Below are 19,842 nucleotides of genomic sequence, written 5' to 3' on the forward strand. Positions count from 1 at the left end.
GTCTGGGTAACAAGTCTTTTTGGGGTTCCAAGATTTTTACGCAACTGGACCTCTCCATGTGGGTGAGGCGCCACCCACTTTTCTCCTTGGTTTTCCTATTAGAGCTCGCAAAGGAAAAAGAGAATGGATGGAGTGTTTGCCCAATGGGTATTCCTCCTACACATATGAATTTCCTTTGGTTTTTGCAATAGTTTCTCGTTGACTCTGTTATGGAGCTTTAACAAGGACTGAACACGATGCTAGATATTTTATAAGGCGTTGGGCTGGGCTTTTCCTAAGGTATTGGGTCATTGGTACTCTATTTCCAGCTGAGTTTGGTTTCGTCAAGCTATTGGAAATAGTTCATTTGCTTTGTTTTTTGACAAGATGTTGGATGCTTTAACTCATGTGGGATTTTCTAAGTGTTGTAGCAGACCATTAGATATTCTCCTGAGGCATTGGATCACTTTTCTCTCTCTCATGCTTACCCAAATGCTTGGGCCCAAGAAATGGGCTTGAGTTTTAGTGCTCCCAAGTAGCCCAAAACTTCCATTCCTTGAACCTTCAATGGGCCTTATGAGTGCTCGTACTCATCTATACCACAACCTTCTCAGCAAGTCCCATATATTTACGCAGCTTGGGCCCACTTAAGCCTTTAGCATGGGTTGGCATTAGAATAACGGTCCTTTTGCTTGGCATCGCATGTTTATTTAGCATGTTTGTGCTTGAGTTCTATTATGCCGTAATAAGCTATGACCGAGCCAAGTAGCACTTGATAGGTCAGTAAGTGTGAATTTATAGAGCCGATGCGTTTTGACCATTTTGACGTGGCGGGTGAGTATGTTTGCTTGGCGTGGCGTGTGGCCCATAACTCGTGCAGGTGCGTCCCACAAGTTCTCATATGTCCAAGTTGGGCTCCTTTTGAGGTTAAATATTTGTGCTAGGCTAGGAATAAGTTTGGGCCCAGCTTTTGGATTTTTGGGTCTCAACAACTACCAAACACATAATTGAATTAGTGTTATACTCTCCAATTCAATGTAAGTTAATGTAATCTAATGCAATTCAATGTAATTGTTTGGGCCAAAAATTGACACACCCAAATAAGAGTAAAATTAGGTCAGAATAAAGCTGCAGTAAAAATCAAAGAAAGATGAAAGCCAAAAACCGTAAGAGACTCAACCAAGGCTCATCAGAGCAAACAAGGCCAATTTAGCCTCACAGCCCAATATAATAGGAAGAGGAGCCCAGAAATAAGAACAATCCCACGTGACATCTCTGGGATAAAGAAGCCAAGAATGACGATCATAGAAGAAGTGATTGAAGGGTTCATGACATCAAGTTGATTCTCAAGAATGAAGATCAAATCCCTCTTACATACATATATATATATCGAGATTTTTCTTCTGTCTTTTCAGAGAAGGTAATTCTCCCAAGAAGATAAGCAAGTTACAATCTCAGAGAGGGATAAGCAGTGAAAGGTGGAGCTGTCCGAAAAGGAATCAAACTAACCATCACGGGTAAAATATCACAAGGGGTAGTTGAAATTGGGAAAGAGATTAGGATCCTTTTCAAGAAAATCAGGGAAGTGATTGCCTATTTGAGAGCCTATCTGCCAAAACTGAAGAAATCATATTTTCTTTCTTTCCATTAAAGAAGAGAAAAAGGGGGGAGATATCTTTGCCGCCCAATAAATAAACACAATCACCCTACTCCAAAGAAGAAACAGTTTACTATAAATACAAGAAGGAGTGAACAGGGTAAAGGACACACAACACAACAAAACACCAACACAAACAACACAAAAACACAACAACAATCAATCCAACACTCAAGTCATCAATCAAACAAACAACTCAAAATCAACCAGAAGCTCACTTGAATTCCAAGTGAAAACCAGCTTTAGATTAGAATTCCCAAGGTTCAGACTTAGAAAATAAGTCATTCAAAACGAGATTTCTCTCGTTACAAATTTGGTTTAGCAAAAAACCAAGACAGGTAGAGCTTGAGCTTTTCCCAAACATGAAAACCTCAACAAATTTTACAGTGCAGTCTCTAGCCCACTGAAAGTCCTCGAGAACAGCCACTGCCTTACAGATCAAGAAGCCGCAGCTTCGCCACTCTGTAAGCTTCACAAAAGCTTAAGGTACATTGAAACTCAGAATCAACCTTTGGTATCGATTTATAGTTGAAGCTTAGCAATCAAGGTTGTCAACGGTCCACCCACCAAGCTCTTCCAGACATTTCATTAAATTGTCCAGCCCAGAACAGTAACCTTCCATCTCGACAGAAATGGAGTTCCAACTGTATCTTCATCTCTCTAGCATGAGTATTTATTGTTATAGTTTTGTAAAAGGCGTTCGCCTAAAAACAGTTTAAATTCCATCAACCATTCTGGCCAGAACAACCTCTTTATACTGAGATAAATTGTTAAAGTCCTCACCAGTCTGAGGCAAGAAAAGAACTTACTTGGGAGATATTCCTCACCCAAATTCACAATCGTTTGTTTGCAGAAATCAGTAACTTGGGGCGCAAGTTATCCATTCCAAACTAAGTCTGCTAGAATTTTTATTACTAGCGTGACACGCTCGCACACCAAAGAAAGATGACTTGTTGACCACTATGGTTCTCAAGGCGAGGGAACTTTGCCCTTCCATCATAGGAGTAAACACAAAACGGGCAAACAATTTGGCACGGTGGGACTTCTCGTATACATTTTCTCATTGAGTTCTTTACCAGTCCATGAATACTGGAAGCTCTAGCCGAACCCACACCACGACATGGAAATAAACCAAGTGGCCCTCGTGGAAGGATCGAATCGAAGAAAGTGATGCCCTGCATTCAAAGACATGGCAAAGACAGGAGCGGGAGGTCCAGACTGCCTGTAAGGATGAACTCGACATAGAATCGTGTTACGACAAAAGGTCACAACACAAAGGAGCCAAGATACCCTAAATAATATGACAGCCATGATGCAATGGCAGGTCAACATGCAATTCAGAAGGATCGGAGGTCGCCATGGCTGAATTCCTAATCCGGCGAGGTGGTCCAAAGAACTAGACCTTCCATATGGTCCCCACCAGATTGGCATGGCCATTTCAAGAGAATCCTCTTGCACGTGTAGCCGGATACCGAATGGGGAGAAATCCAGTGGACATGTGGAAGTGGTCTTTCTGCCCAAGAACGCCTAGCCCCAATACGCCGAGCTCTGCGCGCCAGACAAGTCCCGCAGAATCAGCCAGAGCCTCACTTGTTCCGCACAAGCTGCCCCACAAGATCTCCCTATGAAAATTCTGCTCAATACCAAAGAATATTACCTACAGCCCGTAAGGATGGACCTAATCCATTCCCTCCACAAGAGGAAGGAGAGGCAGAGGTGGAAACTATCCTTATGCTAATAACGATGTAAACAGTAAGGAGCAAACGGAGGAACCACCAGGGTGGAAGAGCGGAGGAGCACGAGGAAGAAGTTCGCTTAGACCATATAGGCGTAACCACGATTTGCTCGGCGGAGGGACAAAACCCCTCCTGCTAATGCTCTAAATGACGTGGGGCATTGCATAGGATGATCAGGAAATGATGGAGCCGGCTGTGAGGGGGGGGGAAAGGCCCACCTATAGGAAGCCATATCCACCTTACATCGATCAGATACCCTTGTCCCCAAGTTTTAAAGTACCAAACTTCACTTTATTCAACGGAGAGGATCCTCATGCTTCATCAGTTGAGCACGTAGGCAGATTTTCCACCCAATGCATAGCCATAGAGAATAACCCACTGTTAAAGCTAAGACTTTTTGGGAACTCTCTCTCTAGACAAGCTTTCACTTGGTACACTAACCTGCCAGCAAATTTAATTCAGACTTGGGAGCAAATGGAGAGCGTCTTCCATGACTACTATTACAGATTCAGGAAGTCACCATCGGTGACCTTGCCGCTCTCAAACAGAGTGAAGATGAACCCCCAAGACTTTATAAACAGGTTCAGGAAGCTCAAAATGAAGTGTCGAATCCCCATCGAAGAAAGACACTTCATCCAAATGGCTCAGGCTGCCCTCAAAATTTCTCTGAGGAAAAGATTTGATGGGATGTTGTTTGGAGATCTGGCAGAACTGGCAGATAAAGCAATACGAGGAATTGCTCAGAGAGGAACAGCAGAAGAGAAACTCTTCCAAAGGCACGTATTACATAAATCCCCTTCTTCCTCAATACATATGATTGAAGTTGAGTCAGAAGAAGATGCAGAGGAATCGGAGGAGAGAGAGGTTGCGATTGCGGAAATGGCAAAATTAAAGCATCCCATCAGTTGTAAAACCCTTACAAAGCTTCCAAGGGATCAAAAGCCGCCACTATTCACAGGATGGTTCATTCCAAACAAACCCATGCAGAACAAAGTATATTCTTTCGATCTGACCAAAGTAGATGCTTTGTTTGATGAAATGTTGCTACAGAAAGCAATAGAGACGCCTCACAGAATGCCCAAACCAGAAGAACTCAAGGGCAGACAGTATTGCAGATGGCACAATTCTTGGAATCATTCTACCAATAGTTGTGTTGTTTTCAGAGATGTTATACAGGAAGGGATAACAGCAGGAAGGTGAAGCTAGCGAAAAACCTCCATCCGTCACCACGATCCTTTTCCCCGCCACAAGTTAATATGGTCAATCTAAATTGGCCGTAACGAAAGAAGGAAATATAGAGGCCGGCTCAGTAGAAGCGCAATAGTTTCAAAGGAGACTATGGAAAGACCAAAAGCAACCATTTCAATTTGGAATAGTGCTCTGCAGTGCAAGTGTGAGGTTGAGAGGTAATCTGAAAATGATATGTCCACTCAAGTGTTTTTGGCCGGATTGGAACCACGCCCGAGATAAGGCAGACAGAGAAACTACCCTAGGCTGTCAATCCAAAGAAGAATGACTAAGCAGCCCAAGGAAGAAAAATCAATAAGAGTGCCCGAGTGATAAACCTTTGGCGGCCATCATTGAAGGCGGTGGTATTCTCGGGAAAAGTGGCGACCAACAATGGAGTGACAAGAACCCAAAGGAGGAGGGTTCGAGACAAGATCTGCACATTCCTCAATAACGAGAAACGCACAGTGCTTCGAGGCCAATCCTGCCAAAAAGGAAAAGAGCGTAAATATTTCCCAGAACAAGCAATCTCTCAACAACAAAAGTTGAAAAAGCGAGAATCACGAAAGAAACCTTCTATCCATTCTACCTCAGAAAATCTACTTAAAACTCCCACCAGGAGGAAAACTGATCCTATTCGGAGAAGGGCAAGGAGACTGGGTTGAGGAATATGAAGAGGAGCACTGGATTATGAACCATCTGGCAGATGACGAGAATGCGCTCCTCGGAGCAGAAGAACTAGGAGAATGGGCGGAGGAGTATGATGGAGAACAGATGGATTATGACGGAGGTTGGATGAAACCGAGGCCTTCGGTGCAGAATTGGAGGACTTGTTACGTCGACCTAGGCATCAATATGGTGTTCATTCCGCGAAAAGTTCAGGCGAGAAGAAAGAGCACTGACGGAGACGTATTTTCCCAAGAAAGTTTTGAATGCAAAGGTTGGCGAAGCGGAAGAAAGGCCGAACAAAGATAAATCCCTGTGATGTAAGGAACAACCCACAAGTTAGCTACAGATCAGCTTTGCTTCTCCAAACCAACCAAAGAAATGGCAAACCACCTCAGACCCTTGTTTATAACAGCAAACTTTGGGGGTGTTCCTATTCCCAAAACTATGGTAGATGGAGGTGCAGCCATCAACCTTCTGCCTCACTGAATCGAGCAAAATGGGCAAACAGAAAAGGATTTAATTCCAACCCTTTGCCGTCACCAATTTCGCAGGGAGGTATCACCAAAACCCTTGGGATCCTAGATGTGGATGTCTTAGTAGGAAGCAAAAGCTGAAGGTTGCATTCTTTGTGGTAGATACTACCTCTACCACTTACAATGCATTGCTTGGCAGAGACTGGATTCACCAGAGTCTATGTGTTCCTTCCACTCTTCATCAACAGTTAGCTTTATGGAATGAAGAAGGCTACATGGAGATAATAGAGGCCGATCCACGGCCATTTCTACCTTCTGCCATGTGTTGTGAGGCAAGGTATTATCATGATGACCTTGGTCCTTTCACCTTCTTTGGAGTCAACCAGAACGGCCGCCCCCATGGTGTCACGGCCTGAGGCTCATTGAAGAAGGTCTAACCAATTCCTTGGAGGATTGGAACAGACCTTTTGTTCTAAATTTCCATAGCACTAATGTCTAGTCCCAATCAACAAGAAAAGGATCGAGCTGCAACAATCCGGTCCATTACAAAAAGATTGTTGATATACTGGGAGGAAAGAAAGTTTTTTGCGCAATCCGCCATTAATATGGCGAATTCACTCATGAAAGCGGAAAGCCGGGAGGAAGAGGAACTACAGGGAGGAAGTGCTAGATTTTGCACCAGCCGCTTTGGATGACTCTCTGCCAGAGGTAGAAGATCCTTTGCAGGAAATAAACTTAGGAACAGGGGAGGATCCAAGGCCTACCTTTATCAGCGCACTATTGAAAGAGCCACTTAAGAATGAACTCGTTGCACTTCTACAAGAGTTCAAAGATTATTTTGCTTGGCATTATCATGAGATGCCAGGATTAGACAGGGAATTGGTAGAACACAAGCTGCCAATCAAAGAGGGATACCTTCCGGTCAAGCAGGCCAGAAGAAGGATGTCCATGGACACAGAACTAAAAGTCAAAGAAGAAATAGAAAGGCTGCTCAAGGCAGGATTCATCAACCTGCATCTATGCTTTGATTGGCTAGTTAATATTGTACCAGTTCTAAAAAGGAAAATCGCTGGGGCGAATCTCGTGGATTACGAAACCGAATGAAGCCTATCCCAAGGATGAGTACCCTATGCCAATGGCAGATATGCTAGTAGATGGAGCTGCCCACAACCAGATGCTATCTTTTATGGATGGCAACGCAGGTTACAATCAGATCATGATGGCAGAAGAAGATATCCACAAGACAGCCTTCATGTGTCCAGGGCATATAGGTGCTTTTGAATACACTGTAATGCCTTTTGGCTTGAGAAATGCAGGGGCTACCTATCAAAGGGCAATGAATTCTGTTTTCCACGATATGATTGGACATTCCCTGGAAGTTTATATTGATGATGTTGTGATTAAATCACCAGAGGAGGGAAACCACATGACAAATCTAAGAAGAGCATTCCTAAGAATGAGGCAACATAAACTGAAAATGAACCCAAAGAAGTGCGTTTTTGGAGTTCAAGCGGGAAATTTCCTAGGATTCTTGGTCCACCAAAGAGGCATAGAGATCGACAAAAACAAAGCAAGATCCATCATAGAAGTTTTGCCACCTAGGAACAAGAAGGAATTGCAAAGTCTCTTAGGAAAAATTAATTTTTTAAGGAGATTCATATCCAATTCTGCAGGAAAGATCCAGCCCTTATCTTCTTTGTTAAGATTAAAACAAGAACAAACCTTTAAGTGGGAAGAACAGAACCAACAAGCTTTTGAGAAAATCAAGCATTACCTCTCAAATCCACCAGTTCTGTCCCCACCAAGGAGAGGCAGACCACTCAAGCTTTATATATCTGCATCAAAGTATCCATTGGAAGTTTATTGGTTCAGGATAACAAGGAAGGAAAGGAACAGACGGTTTATTACCTAAGCGAGAACTCTAACAGAAGTGGAAAGAAAATATTCTGCAATTGAAAGACTTTGCCTAGCCTTGTACTTCACTGCTGTAAAGCTCAGACATTACATGCTGCCATACACCATCTATATCATTGCCAAAATAGATCTGATCAAATACATGCTAACAAGACCAATGCTAAGAGGCAGAATTGGAAAATGGACCTTGGCTTTGATTTGCCTTCGATATGTTCCTCGTAAAGCCGTCAAAGGACAAGCTGTGGCAGACTTCCTAGCGATCATCCCGGAGAGGAGATTGAAAATATGGACTCTTTAGACATAGCAAATGCAGATCTATTAACTAGAGCTCACACCTGCCTCAACAATCCTATCTACTCAGTTCATCTTGCACCTTGGAAGTTATACTTTGATGGATCAAAAACTGATATAACTTCAGGGGCAGGAATTGTCTTGGAAGAACCACTTGGAATCAGACACTGCTACTCTTTCCAATTGGATTTCCAATGCACCAACAACAGGGCAGAATATGAGGCCTTAATCATTGGCTTAGAAATACTGGTAGAACTAGGAATCCAATCTGTGGAAATTCTGCAGGAGATTCCATGCTGGTTTTAAAACAAATTGCTGGGGAATACAAGTGCCTAAGCCCTTCTCTTGGCTGTCTACTTGGTGGCAGCTAGGAATCTTCTGACTAGAGAAGCCACTTGGGAACATATCCCAAGGGAAGAAAATTTTGCAGCCAATGAATTGGCCCGGTGTGGCAACAGTGTACAAATGCCCAAGACTGTGTACAAAGAATCATCAGGATATGAAAGAAAAGCCTACCATCTGTTCGCTCGCCAGGGGATGGAGATAGATGTCAACTCTGCCACAATCACTGAAGATGATTGGAGAAATCCTATCATGACCTATCTACGATATCCAACTTTGCCCTCTGAGAAGAGAGTCAGAATCATGGCTTTAAACTACCTTATGTGGAATGAAGATTTGGTCCGAAAGAGCAAGGATGAGGTGTTTTTAAGGTGCCTCGGAAAGAAAGAATACATGAAAGTTATGGGGGAAACCCATGAAGGAATCTGTGGAGCGCATCAAGGTGGGAGAAAATGTGCTGGTTAATTAGGAGATATGGCTACTCTGGCCAACCATGATGAAAGATTGCATTAACTATTCCAAGGGGTGTGAATCTTGTCAAAGACACGGCCCACCAGCAGGCTCCATCAGTTCCCATGAATCCAGTGGTAAAACCATGGCCCTTTAGAGGATGGGCAATGGATCTCATTGGTAAGATCTATCCAGCCAGCAGCCACAAGATCGCTTTATCATTGTTGCCACAGACTATTTCACTAAGTGGGTGGAAGCCAAGGCTGTTAAATCTACTACATCTCAAGAGATCATCATTTTCATAGAAGAGCAGATTATCCAAAGATTTGGCATCCCAGAATCAATCACAACTGATAGAGGATCCTCCTTCATATCCGGAGAAATGCTTTGGACATGGCAGAGGCATTCAAAATCAGACTGCTCCAATCCACTCCTTATTATGCCCAAGTCAATGGACAGACGGAATCAAGCAACAAAGTGATCATCAACATTATCAGGAAAATGCTTGAGAAGAATCCGAAACAATGGCATGAGAAGCTGTCAAAACTCTGTGGGCATATAGAACTTCAAAAAGAGAAGCGGGCATGACTCTATGCGTTAACCTACGGTCATGATGCAATTCTGCCTATGGAGATAGCTGTTCAGTCCCTCGTAATTGCTCACCAACATGACTTAGTAGGAGAAAACTACTCCTGTGGCCATGCTGCTGAACTGGAGGGATTGGATGCAAGCAGAATTGACACTCTCAACAAACTCTGGCAGGAAAACAGTGTATCAAGGGCCTACAATAAGAGAGTCAGGAACAAGAGTTTTGAAGAAGGGAGATAGTCTAGAAAGCAGTTCTGCCCCTCGGAACCCATGTGGCTGGTTATGGAAAATGGTCGCCTACATGGGAAGGCCCTTTCATAATCAATCAGATCCTCGGAATGGGGGCATACAGGTTGCAGGATAGGGATGGAGAAATTCATACGGCCCCAATCAATGGCAAATGGTTAAAAAGTTTTATCCAACCATGTGGGATTCGCAGTACAAACAGACCCTGGGATAGACACAAGATTACACTAAAAATCTTTTGATTCCTTTCAAAATTACCCTTGTTTTAGATTTACTTTGAGTTTGTCCCTTTGTTGTACTTCTACTTTTTTTTAACTGGGAATTTACCACGCCAATTTAATGGCCATGTCATTTAAGTCTGAAACCATTCCAAAACGATTGGACTTAAGGGATATTTGGGCCAAAAATTGACACACCCAGCTAAAAATTAGGCCCGAATAAAGCCAGAAAAATCAAAGAAAGATGGAAGCCCAAAACCGTAAGAGACCATTGGAAGGCTCATCAGAGCAAACAAGGCCAATTTGGGCCTCACAGCCCAATATAATAGGAAGAGAGAGCCCAGAAATAGGAACAATCTCACGTGACATCTCCGGGATAAAGAAAGCCAAGAATGGCATGTCATAGAAGAAGTGATTGAAGGGTTCATGACATCAAGTTGATTCTGAATGAAGATCAAATCCCTCTTACATACATATATATATATATTAGAGATTTTTCTTGTCTTTTGAGAAGGTAATTCTCCCAAGAAGATAAGCAAGTTACAATCTCGAGAGAGGATAAGCGAGAAAGCGAGGGAGCTGTCCAGAAAAGGAATCAAACTAACCATCACGGGTAAAATATCACAAGGGGCAGTTGAAATTGGGAAAGAGATTAGGATCCTTTTCAAAAAATCAGGGAAGTGATTGCCTATTTGAGAGCCTATCTGCCAAAACTGAAGAAATCCTATTTTCTTTCTTTCCATTAAAGAAGAGAAAAAGGGGGGAGATATCTTTGCCGCCCAATAAATAAACACAATCACCCTACTCCAAAGAAGAAACAGTTTACTATAAATACAAGAATGAGTGAACAGGGTAAAGGACACACAACACAACAAAACACCAACACAAACAACACAAAAACACAACAACAATCAATCCAACACTCAAGTCATCAATCAAACAAACAACTCAAAATCAACCAGAAGCTCACTTGAATTCCAAGTGAAAACCAGCTTTAGATTAGAATTCCCAAGGTTCGGACTTAGAAAATAAGTCATTCAAAACGAGATTTCTCTCGTTACAAATTTGGTTTAGCAAAAAACCAAGACAGGTAGAGCTTGAGCTTTTCCCAAACATGAAAACCTCAACAAATTTTACACAGTCTCTAGCCCACTAAAGTCCTCGAGAATGACCACTTCGCCTTACAGATGAAGAAGCCGATTACGCCCACTCGAAGCTTCACAAAGCTTAAGGTACATTGAAGCTCACAATCAACCTTTGGTATCGATTTATAGTTGAAGCTTAGCATCAAGGTTGTCAACGGTCCACCTAGCGTCTCGATCCGGCCGGACATTTCGAAATCCGGCGTAATGTAACCTTCCATCTCGATGAAATGGAGTTCCAACTGTATCTTCATCTCTCTAGCATGAGTATTTATTGTTATAGTTTTGTAAAAGGCTTCGCTTAAAAACAATTTAAATTCCATCAACCATTCAGCAAGAACAACCTCTTTATACTGAGATAAATTGTTAAAGTCCTCACCAGATCGAGGCAAGAAAAGAACTTACTTGGGAGATATTCCTCACCCAAATTCACAATCGTTTGTTTGCAGAATCAGAACTTAGGCGCAAGTTATCCATTCCAAACTAAGTCTGCTAGAATTTTTATTACTAGCGGTGGCACGCAAGACACCAAAGAAAGTGACTTGTTGACCTATGGTTCTCAAGCGTTGGGAACTTTGCCCTTCCATCATAGGAGTAAACGCAAAACGCAAACAAGTAATCAAATACAATCAAAATCTACCTCATAATTCAATTCTTCATAGATGTTATGAATCCAAGTTCTAACAATCAAATTCAGCCAACGGGTCTAGCATAGTAAAAAAAGACATTGACTTGTAGATAATTGGTCTTAGGTTCGAATATGATACATTGGTAGTGAACAGTGGTCTCAAGTTCGAACATGGCACCTTGATAGTGTTTGTGTGTGAGAAACCCCCTCCTCATTATAAACTATCGCTTGTATTTTAAAAAAGAGAGAGACTAAAAGTCACTTTCGGTCCTTGTAGTTTGACACTTCAACCACTTTTGACCCTATAGTTTCAATTCCATTAATTTTGATCCTGTAGTTTCGTATTTATAGCAATTCAAGGACAAGTTATTATTCCTGATAATTTCTTTGGCAGGTGCAAGGGCAATTTTGTCAACTCAAAATCCTTGAGCATAAAAGCTCGTCTGAAATTCCCCTAGTTTCATATTAGGGCTTGAAATTGGTCATTTGGGTTTAGGGTTCTTCAAAAATTGAGATTAGTGGTTGAATTTCGAGCTCTAATATAAAATGGGAAGAATTTTAGACAAGCTTTTACACTCAAGGGTTTTGGGTTGATTAAATTGCCGCTTACATTGTTAAAGAAATTGACAAGAATACTAACATGTCCTTAAATTGCTACAAATACGAAATTACAATGGCAAAATTGTGAATTGAAACTATAGGGTCAAAAGTGATTGAAGTCGAACTACAGGGACCAAAAATGACTTTTGCCCAAAAAAATAAATAAATTAAATTCATTAATAATTCCTTTACGCTTTTCCCTTTCTATCCCTACTTTTTGGTGCTCTTGAATTCCTTTTCTTTATTACTAAAATTGAAAAAGAAACACAAACAAGTGCAACGTATCTCTCAAATCCTATTTCTTTTATGTATGTGGTGTGCATGGTACATCAGCTTAATAATAATAAGGCCATGTCTAACATAAACAAATAAAATAAAATAGTGACTCTAGAGCTTTGAGGACCCATCTACCAACTATCTATGTATGCAAGGGCACAACTCATGAAAGAATGTTTCTTTTTTAAAATTTAGGAATGATAGTCAATATTTATGGTTAAATTACTAACATATAATGTTAACTATACAACATATATGGATTTAGCCCCATTATACACCCGAATTCAAATCACCCTTCTCGTAGTTTAAATTACATTAAAATATAATATCGTTTGTATAAAAAAAATTGTTAACATCACATAAAAATCTGTATTTGTATTTTTTTTTTTAATTTGATAAACTAAAATATATCATCTGGGTGTGAACTTTTTCCAAACTAGGACCCAGCTCAAACCAGCATCCACTAGGCCCAAAAAGCCCAGAAAGAAAAAAGAAACAAAAAACAATAACGCATTAACGCATCTGTACCAAAGAAAAAAAAGGAAGAAAATAAACAATAACGTACCAGGTGTGTGATATAGCAGTGCCAGTGACCCTCTTTTATCCCCAATTCTTTACTCTCTCTGCCTTCTTGTCTTTATTTTCCCATCTCAGTTCTCCTGGAAGGAGACACAATTAATTTCAACTCTGAGGAAATTTCGAGTTGAAGCTCTTTCAGAAGCTTCAATTTGGCTTGCGACTGAGGAAATTTTGAGAAAAGTTTCGATCTTTCAAGCCTGTAAAAACTTGTCCTTTGAGGTAAGATTTAAGGGCTTCATTTCTCGATTTTGAAACTGCTGGAGTTTGAATTGAGCTTAAGAATTAGGAAATTTTTGGAAAACGGATGGTGGGTTAGTTTTTGTTTTACTTTTCATGAGTTTAGAATGATAAATTTGGTGACTTTGTTAGGGTTTACTTACCAGTCTATTGACCTAAGGGTATTGAATTCTCCGACAACGATTTTCACCATAAAAATAGGTTTCTTTTTGGAGAGATATTCAGCGGGGTTCTGATGTTTTCGTGATTTTCTAAAACAAAATGCTGATTTGGAGCTAGTTTCAGTTTTTCTTTTTTCAAAAGAATTTTTTTGTAGATGATGGTGATGATAACAAAGTTTCATGAGCTTGGATGATTTGGGGTTTTAGTTATATGAAGGAGGAGAAGTTGTTGATTGGAATAAGAAGCTAGCTGAAAAAGGATAATGGTATGGATTTTGTTGGAGTTTAGCCCAATTGAAACGGAGAAACTGGTGGTTTGGAACTAGCAAGTAGGGTCTTACTGGTGTATCGTATTTGTGGTGGTTTTGTTGTTGTTAATCTTGAGTTCGTGTTGAAATGGATGACACCGAAGATGATGCAAGGTATCCTCCAAACCCATATGGTGTGAATCACCAGCAGGGTTATGGTTCTTCTCAAAGGCAGAAGCTTCCTGTTCGTAGTGGTCCATATTCTAGGCCAGTTGGCAGTCACTATGTTGATGATGAAGAGGACGATGAGGATGAAGAGGATGAAGAGTTGGGTGAGGAAGAAGAAGACAACAATGGTCAAAATGGTTATCCGTCTGTTCACAAAGATGTTGATGATGATGATGACGACGAAGATGATGGTGATGATGAGGAGGATGAGGAGGATGAAGATGATAATAAGAGCAAAGTTTATAATAGAATGATTGATGATGCTGATTTAAAAAAGCACCCAAAGAAGCGGAAGTTGAAGAATTTGATCTCAAGTTATGAATTTGCTCCTCGTCTACCAGCTCCTCCAGCTGCTGCACCCTCTGCTCCAAGACAATCAATTGGTGGCCGAAATTCGCTTACCGATTGGACCGAGCATGAGACATTTGTGTTACTAGATGCTTGGGGTGATCGGTTTCTTCAACGTGGAAAAAAGAGTCTTCGCTCTGAGGAGTGGCAAGAGGTAGCGGAGAAGGTTTCAGAGGTGTCAAAGATTGAAAGGACAGACACACAATGTCGCAATCGGTTGGATACCTTGAAGAAGAAGTACAAAAAGGAGAGGCTCAAGTTCGCAGAGACTGGTGGTGCTACTAGCAAGTGGGTTTATTTCAAGAAGATGGATATGTTAATGTCATCACCACAACAGCAATCTGGCCTCTCTTGTGGTTTGGACTCAGGGGAGTATGTTTTCATGAACCCTAGAGTGTATTTGAACCGTGCAAATGGGTTGGATGAGATGAGGGATAGTCCAGGAAATTCAGAATCTGCTGAGGGAGTGGATGATGATTCTGATGGGCTACCACCCAAGAAGAGAAGGTACGGAAGGGACAATGATGATCGGTGTTCCTTTAGATTGCTTGCTGATTCTATTCAGAAATTCAGTGACATATATGAGAAGATTGAAACTAGTAAAAGGCAGCAGATGGTAGAACTAGAGAAGATGAGGATGGATTTCCACAGGGACTTGGAAATGCAGAAAAGGCAGATTATGGAGAGAGCGCAGGCTGAGATTGCGAAAATACAGCAGGGTGATGACGAGGAGAATGATATCTCTGCCGAAAACGCTAGTGGGTGATATGAGTATCTATCTATAATGTCAACTAGTTATGTTAACTGCTAGCTGTTGTTGTAACAATTGGGGGCCTTTATCCCTTTTAATTTCTTTTATGGAAATAAGTTGTTGATGTTGTAGCAGATATGGTATTAGAAATATGAAAATTCGAATTACTATTGTATTGCCTAGTTCTGTTCCCTTTTGTTCCACGTTGATGGTCTTATATGTATCCACTTGTGCTAGTGGTCTGTTTTCTATTTTGATTGCCGCTGCCAGCATTTTGAGCTGAAAATCATGAAGATGCAACAATATATATGTTTTAAGTTTTTTGACAGATCCATATGCCTTGGTGCATGAGTTTTGTATGTTTTGTTTTTGTTACAAAATGCAGAATCTAGTCTAAACTCATCCCTGAGTTCTCAACCATCATTTAAAAGGAAATGACAATTACAACCTTATCCACCCATAATATTAAAAGGACATGGACATTAATGCTGCGAGCCTCCAGAATGGGGTGCTCCATCCGCATTGTCCCCATGGGACTTGTGAAGTCTAGTGCATTTGAAAAATAAAGAGTGAAACAACATTTAGAATTCATGAGGTGGAATGTATAGTTATAAGTCACTGATAATCAAATTTCCAATTGGGTACAATGAAACGCGTCAGGATCAATTATGCCTTACAAATATAGGCGGTGAATGAACATGAGTTCATAACATTCTTTCATATTACTACAATTAACAGCTACTGCATTTCAGCACTGAATTTGTCCATCTACTGCTTAAGTTACAATACATGAGCAGTGCGGATTGTGTAGCCGAAGAGCAACCCTCATTCAAATCGTATTTACAAAGGTAACATTTGAATTGGGTTTTCTACAATCCACTGTCTTTATAATGATAAGTCGTTATTAGTGTTTTTCTTTTCTTCCAGCAAATTCCAACTGGAAGATACTTGAAATTTGTAGGATATATGGCTGAGCCCCTAGCGCTTAACAGGGCGTATAACCTGCAGAAGAATCAGCATTTCATGAGTGAGTTAAGTATACAGCAGATGGTTTATAACAGCAATACTAAAAATTTGATTACTAGGACATAGTGTGTATCACTCACATAGCCCACATGCAATTAAGAAAAACATTGTCATATGAACAGCTCAAAACATTAGCCCATACATCGTAACTGATAATTATGCATGTGGTATCAACTGATATTGCATACCTTCACAAGTTCATTTTTTGTTTTTCTTCTTATTAGCAGGTCTTCAATCATCTCAATCAGAAACAGTCCTTAACCCTGGGTATGTAGTGTAAGTAAAAGAAGAGAAACTATCTCATACCATATCCCTCTGAGGAAGTCTTGCGAACATCATCAACCTTGCCAACCGCCTCAAGTATTGATGAGTAAGTGATGAGATCATATTGAAAACCTTTTGAATCCATCTCTTTCATCAGCTTTGCAGCCTCCTCAAGCATACCAGCTCGGCTGAGACAACCAAGAACAGTGTTATAAGAAACTGCATCTGGTTGAATCTTAGAATGCTTCATCTTGGAAAACATTTCCAAAGCCCGATTTGGTCCACCTGTCCTGGCCAAGCCATTTAAAATGATATTTTGTGAGTTTAGGTCTGGAATGCAACCATTTTCTTCCATTACTTTAAGCAAGGAATGCGCTTCATCTATCATGCCAGCCCTCACCATCCCTGACATGAGTGCATTATAAGCATACACATCTGGAGTGCATCCGAGTTTCTTCATCTCATTAAAAAGATCCAAAGCTTCATCGAGACGCCCGCATTTCCCAAAATGTTTAATCATCACAGCATATACCCTAGCACTTGAACGCCCACAGTTCTCTTTCAATTCTTGAAATAACTCATTTGCAGCTTCATACCGCTTTGCTTTTCCAAGACTGTTGATCAGGCTGCAATAGGCAGCTGGACAAGGAGGAAACCCCTTTTCATCCATCTCCTCAAGAAGCAACAGAGCTTTCTCAACTCTATTTGTTTTGCAAAAACCATCAATAAGAATTGAATAGGTAAATGAGCTGGGAACAATGCCATTAACTTTCATCTTCTCAAACCATGAAGCAGCTTCAGAAGCTGGAGCTTTGGATTCAAATAAAGCTTTAATTATAGTGTTGTATGTCACCACATTAGGTGTGCAATGCAAAGAAACCATCTCGTTGAAAAGCTTAATAGCATCTTCTATACGACCTTCCTTTCCCAAAATGTTTATCAAATTGTTAATGAGCACGACATCAGGCTTACAACCCTCCCTCAGAAGGTTTTTGTATATAACACAAGCATCTTCAACCCTACCAGCTTTGCCAAGCCCCTTTATCAATTCAGTGTAGGTAAACACAGTAGGCGGACACCCCTTCTCTCTCATCTCCTGGGCCAGGCTTAAAGCTTTCTCAACTTTTCCCAACTTGAAAAAGATTGCCAACAGGGTAGTATAAATCTTTGCAGTTGGATGCAAACCATTATCCTTCATTTCATCAAACAACCTAATGGCAGAATCATCACGACCCAATTTCCCAAATGCCGATATTAGTGCACTATATGTAACTGTGTCTGGGAGACAGTTAACCTCATTACACATCTCATTATAGAGCTCATGGACCTTGTCATGATGACCTTCTTGCATCAGCATTAAGATCATGGAGTTGTAAGTGTTTGCTGTTGGTTTGCACTTGTGGCCTTTGATCTGGTAGAAGACAGATAGTGCCTTGTTTACCATCTTAGCCCTGCCTAAGATTCTTATGATTTCAGATAATTCAGCTGGCTCAATAACACATGTACTCCGAACCATTTCTTGGATGGTTTTCCACATTTCACCAACAACACCAGCCCCATCCAAGCAACGGATCACCGCCATGTATGTGGTTGAATCGTGTTCGAAATTCCTTCTCTTCCCAGCCCACTTGAAAAACTGAATCTTAACATTGACTTCAACATCAATCTTGAGAACCGCGAGAACCAATCGATGATCCACTCTCAACTTCAGCACTTCTAGGGCCTTTTCTGCATCAGGTCCCCATTTGAAAATTTTCAAAATCTTTGTGAACCTCTCATCCAACATCCTAACTGAAGGGTCCTTCCTTGACATATTCCTACTCATGGGAAAGTTTTGCACTTCTCCAGAAGCACGGGGCAACCGGAACATTTTAACTATCTCATTTTCTGCTAAGCCACAACATAACAACAGGTTAATATAGAAGAAATATCGGTATATTCAATCAAAACCATGCTAATACAGAAATACAAGTTGTTAAAAAGTACAGCATAACCTTGCCAACCAAATAAAAAACAAAACAGTCAAAGAAAACCCAATTGCAGAAATTGAATTCGAAACAAATGCTTGCTTCACATATTTAAGCTGAAATTGATACATAGAATAATGCGGCTTACCTGTTTGATTAAGTCTCTCAGAGAGATGAGGATAGGTTGATATTGATCGCTTTAAAGCAAACGATTTGGCAACCATTTTGCCCATAAGTAACGGGGATTTGCACATAAATTTACACCTCAGGCGGACAAATTCCACTCATGCTAATTGCTAAAACAGCATGACGAATTACTTTTGGCCTTCGAAGGAAAATGATACGACAAAAGCATACCCCAACATTGTTCCTAGTCATTCGTCGTTGTCGTTTCAATAAGGAGAAGAAAGGAGATAGGGAAGAGGGAAAACAGAGAAGAGAAGAAGTCCCTGCCAACAACTGTCGTTGCCGATGCCGCTGTCTACTTATAAGTGAAGTGAGAAGCTTTAGAAACTGCCATGTTTAATTTTGTGCGCGAAGTACCTGATCCCGCGAGCTTGTGATTGATCAACAATGCGAATTGAGTATTTGTAAGGTGAGTATTTTTTTACTAAGGTTTGTGTGTCATGATGAATATGTAAGTCAATTTTCGTAAAATAAAAGACATTATTTGAACATGATACCAAATTGAGGGATTTGGTGGACCAATTCATATATGACAAACATGCTTAAAACGCTTAACACCGACAACAAAGAGTCCGACTTAGGCAAGGGACTTGTAGCTCCATCAATTTGATAAGAGCATTTACCCCTGCATCTGTAGTCCTAGGTTTAATTCCCCTCTTCTCTAATATCGCTTGTAATAAAAAATGTATATATATGACTTAGTATCAGACACAAGAAACCCCACCTTTTATTAACTTGTCTTCTTTTTTTTCCTTTATCGATGAGGTGAGAGATTTGAACTTTAAATGTTTTTCCATTTTGGTAAGAAAAATACCGCTATACCAAGAGGTAGTTGGTGGGCAACTGTCTTAGCTGGTACCATATGCAAAAGAAAGTTACTTCAGTTTCCATATCTTAGTATGCGTCCCATGAATCCTTTTGTATGATTTATTTTAAGATTTCTATTAATATCAATATAAGTTACATAAACTTCTGTGTAAAAATTGTGAGATGATCAGAACAGTGTGGAAATAGAGAAAATTTTAACCTACTTTAATGTCAATTCTCAAGACCACTTAATGGCATAATTACTCGCTTGAAATGGGAGAGAGAAATACCAGATATGGAATCACCTACTCCGACAATCAATCTAATTCTTGATCTTCATGAATCGGATCAATTCAAATACCCACGTCTTAATAAACACGTAGGATGTACATAGTACTAGCAATACTCCATTCAAGTAAGCAAAGAAAGAGGACAAGTTTGTTTTCGGTCGGTCGTTTTATCCTTCTATTTTTCATCCTAATCATACCATTTTCTTTTGTACAATGAGAATTACCAAAGCAATTTTAGACTTCATTTTAAACTGAATCATCTTTTCCCGCTTGGGAGAATTACATTACTAATTTAATTTTTTTTTTGTGTTTTC

The 19,842-nt window shown here is 40.5% G+C and overlaps 2 protein-coding genes across 3 annotated transcripts; one reads left to right on the forward strand and one right to left on the reverse strand.

Moving 5' to 3' along the window:
• The first annotated feature begins 12,982 nt into the window (after positions 1 to 12,982).
• On the forward strand, positions 12,983 to 15,170 carry LOC103327912 (uncharacterized). Its single transcript, XM_089049860.1, has one exon. It carries the CDS (start codon positions 13,810 to 13,812, stop codon positions 15,001 to 15,003), a length of 1,194 nt encoding a protein of 397 aa, XP_088905986.1. The 5' UTR covers positions 12,983 to 13,809; the 3' UTR covers positions 15,004 to 15,170.
• A 423-nt stretch (positions 15,171 to 15,593) lies between these two features.
• On the reverse strand, positions 15,594 to 18,827 carry LOC103327913 (Pentatricopeptide repeat (PPR-like) superfamily protein). Of its 2 annotated transcripts, none has more exons than XR_513815.2 (3): positions 18,394 to 18,819; positions 16,203 to 18,165; positions 15,594 to 15,990 (listed from the first exon to the last, which is right to left on the reverse strand). XR_513815.2 is itself a non-coding variant. In XM_008230286.2 (3 exons), exons 1-3 carry the CDS (start codon positions 18,497 to 18,499, stop codon positions 15,974 to 15,976), a joined length of 1,968 nt encoding a protein of 655 aa, XP_008228508.2. In that variant the 5' UTR covers positions 18,500 to 18,827; the 3' UTR covers positions 15,594 to 15,973. The 2 variants fall into 2 exon arrangements, 1 of the variants encoding a protein (XP_008228508.2); XM_008230286.2 differs by having other exon boundaries at positions 16,321 to 18,165; positions 18,394 to 18,827.
• Between the last annotated feature and the right edge of the window lie 1,015 nt (positions 18,828 to 19,842).

The sequence above is a fragment of the Prunus mume genome, linkage group LG4 (genome assembly GCF_029339155.1).
Source record: "Prunus mume cultivar Tortuosa linkage group LG4, ASM2933915v1, whole genome shotgun sequence".
NCBI classification, from domain to species: domain Eukaryota; kingdom Viridiplantae; phylum Streptophyta; class Magnoliopsida; order Rosales; family Rosaceae; genus Prunus; species Prunus mume.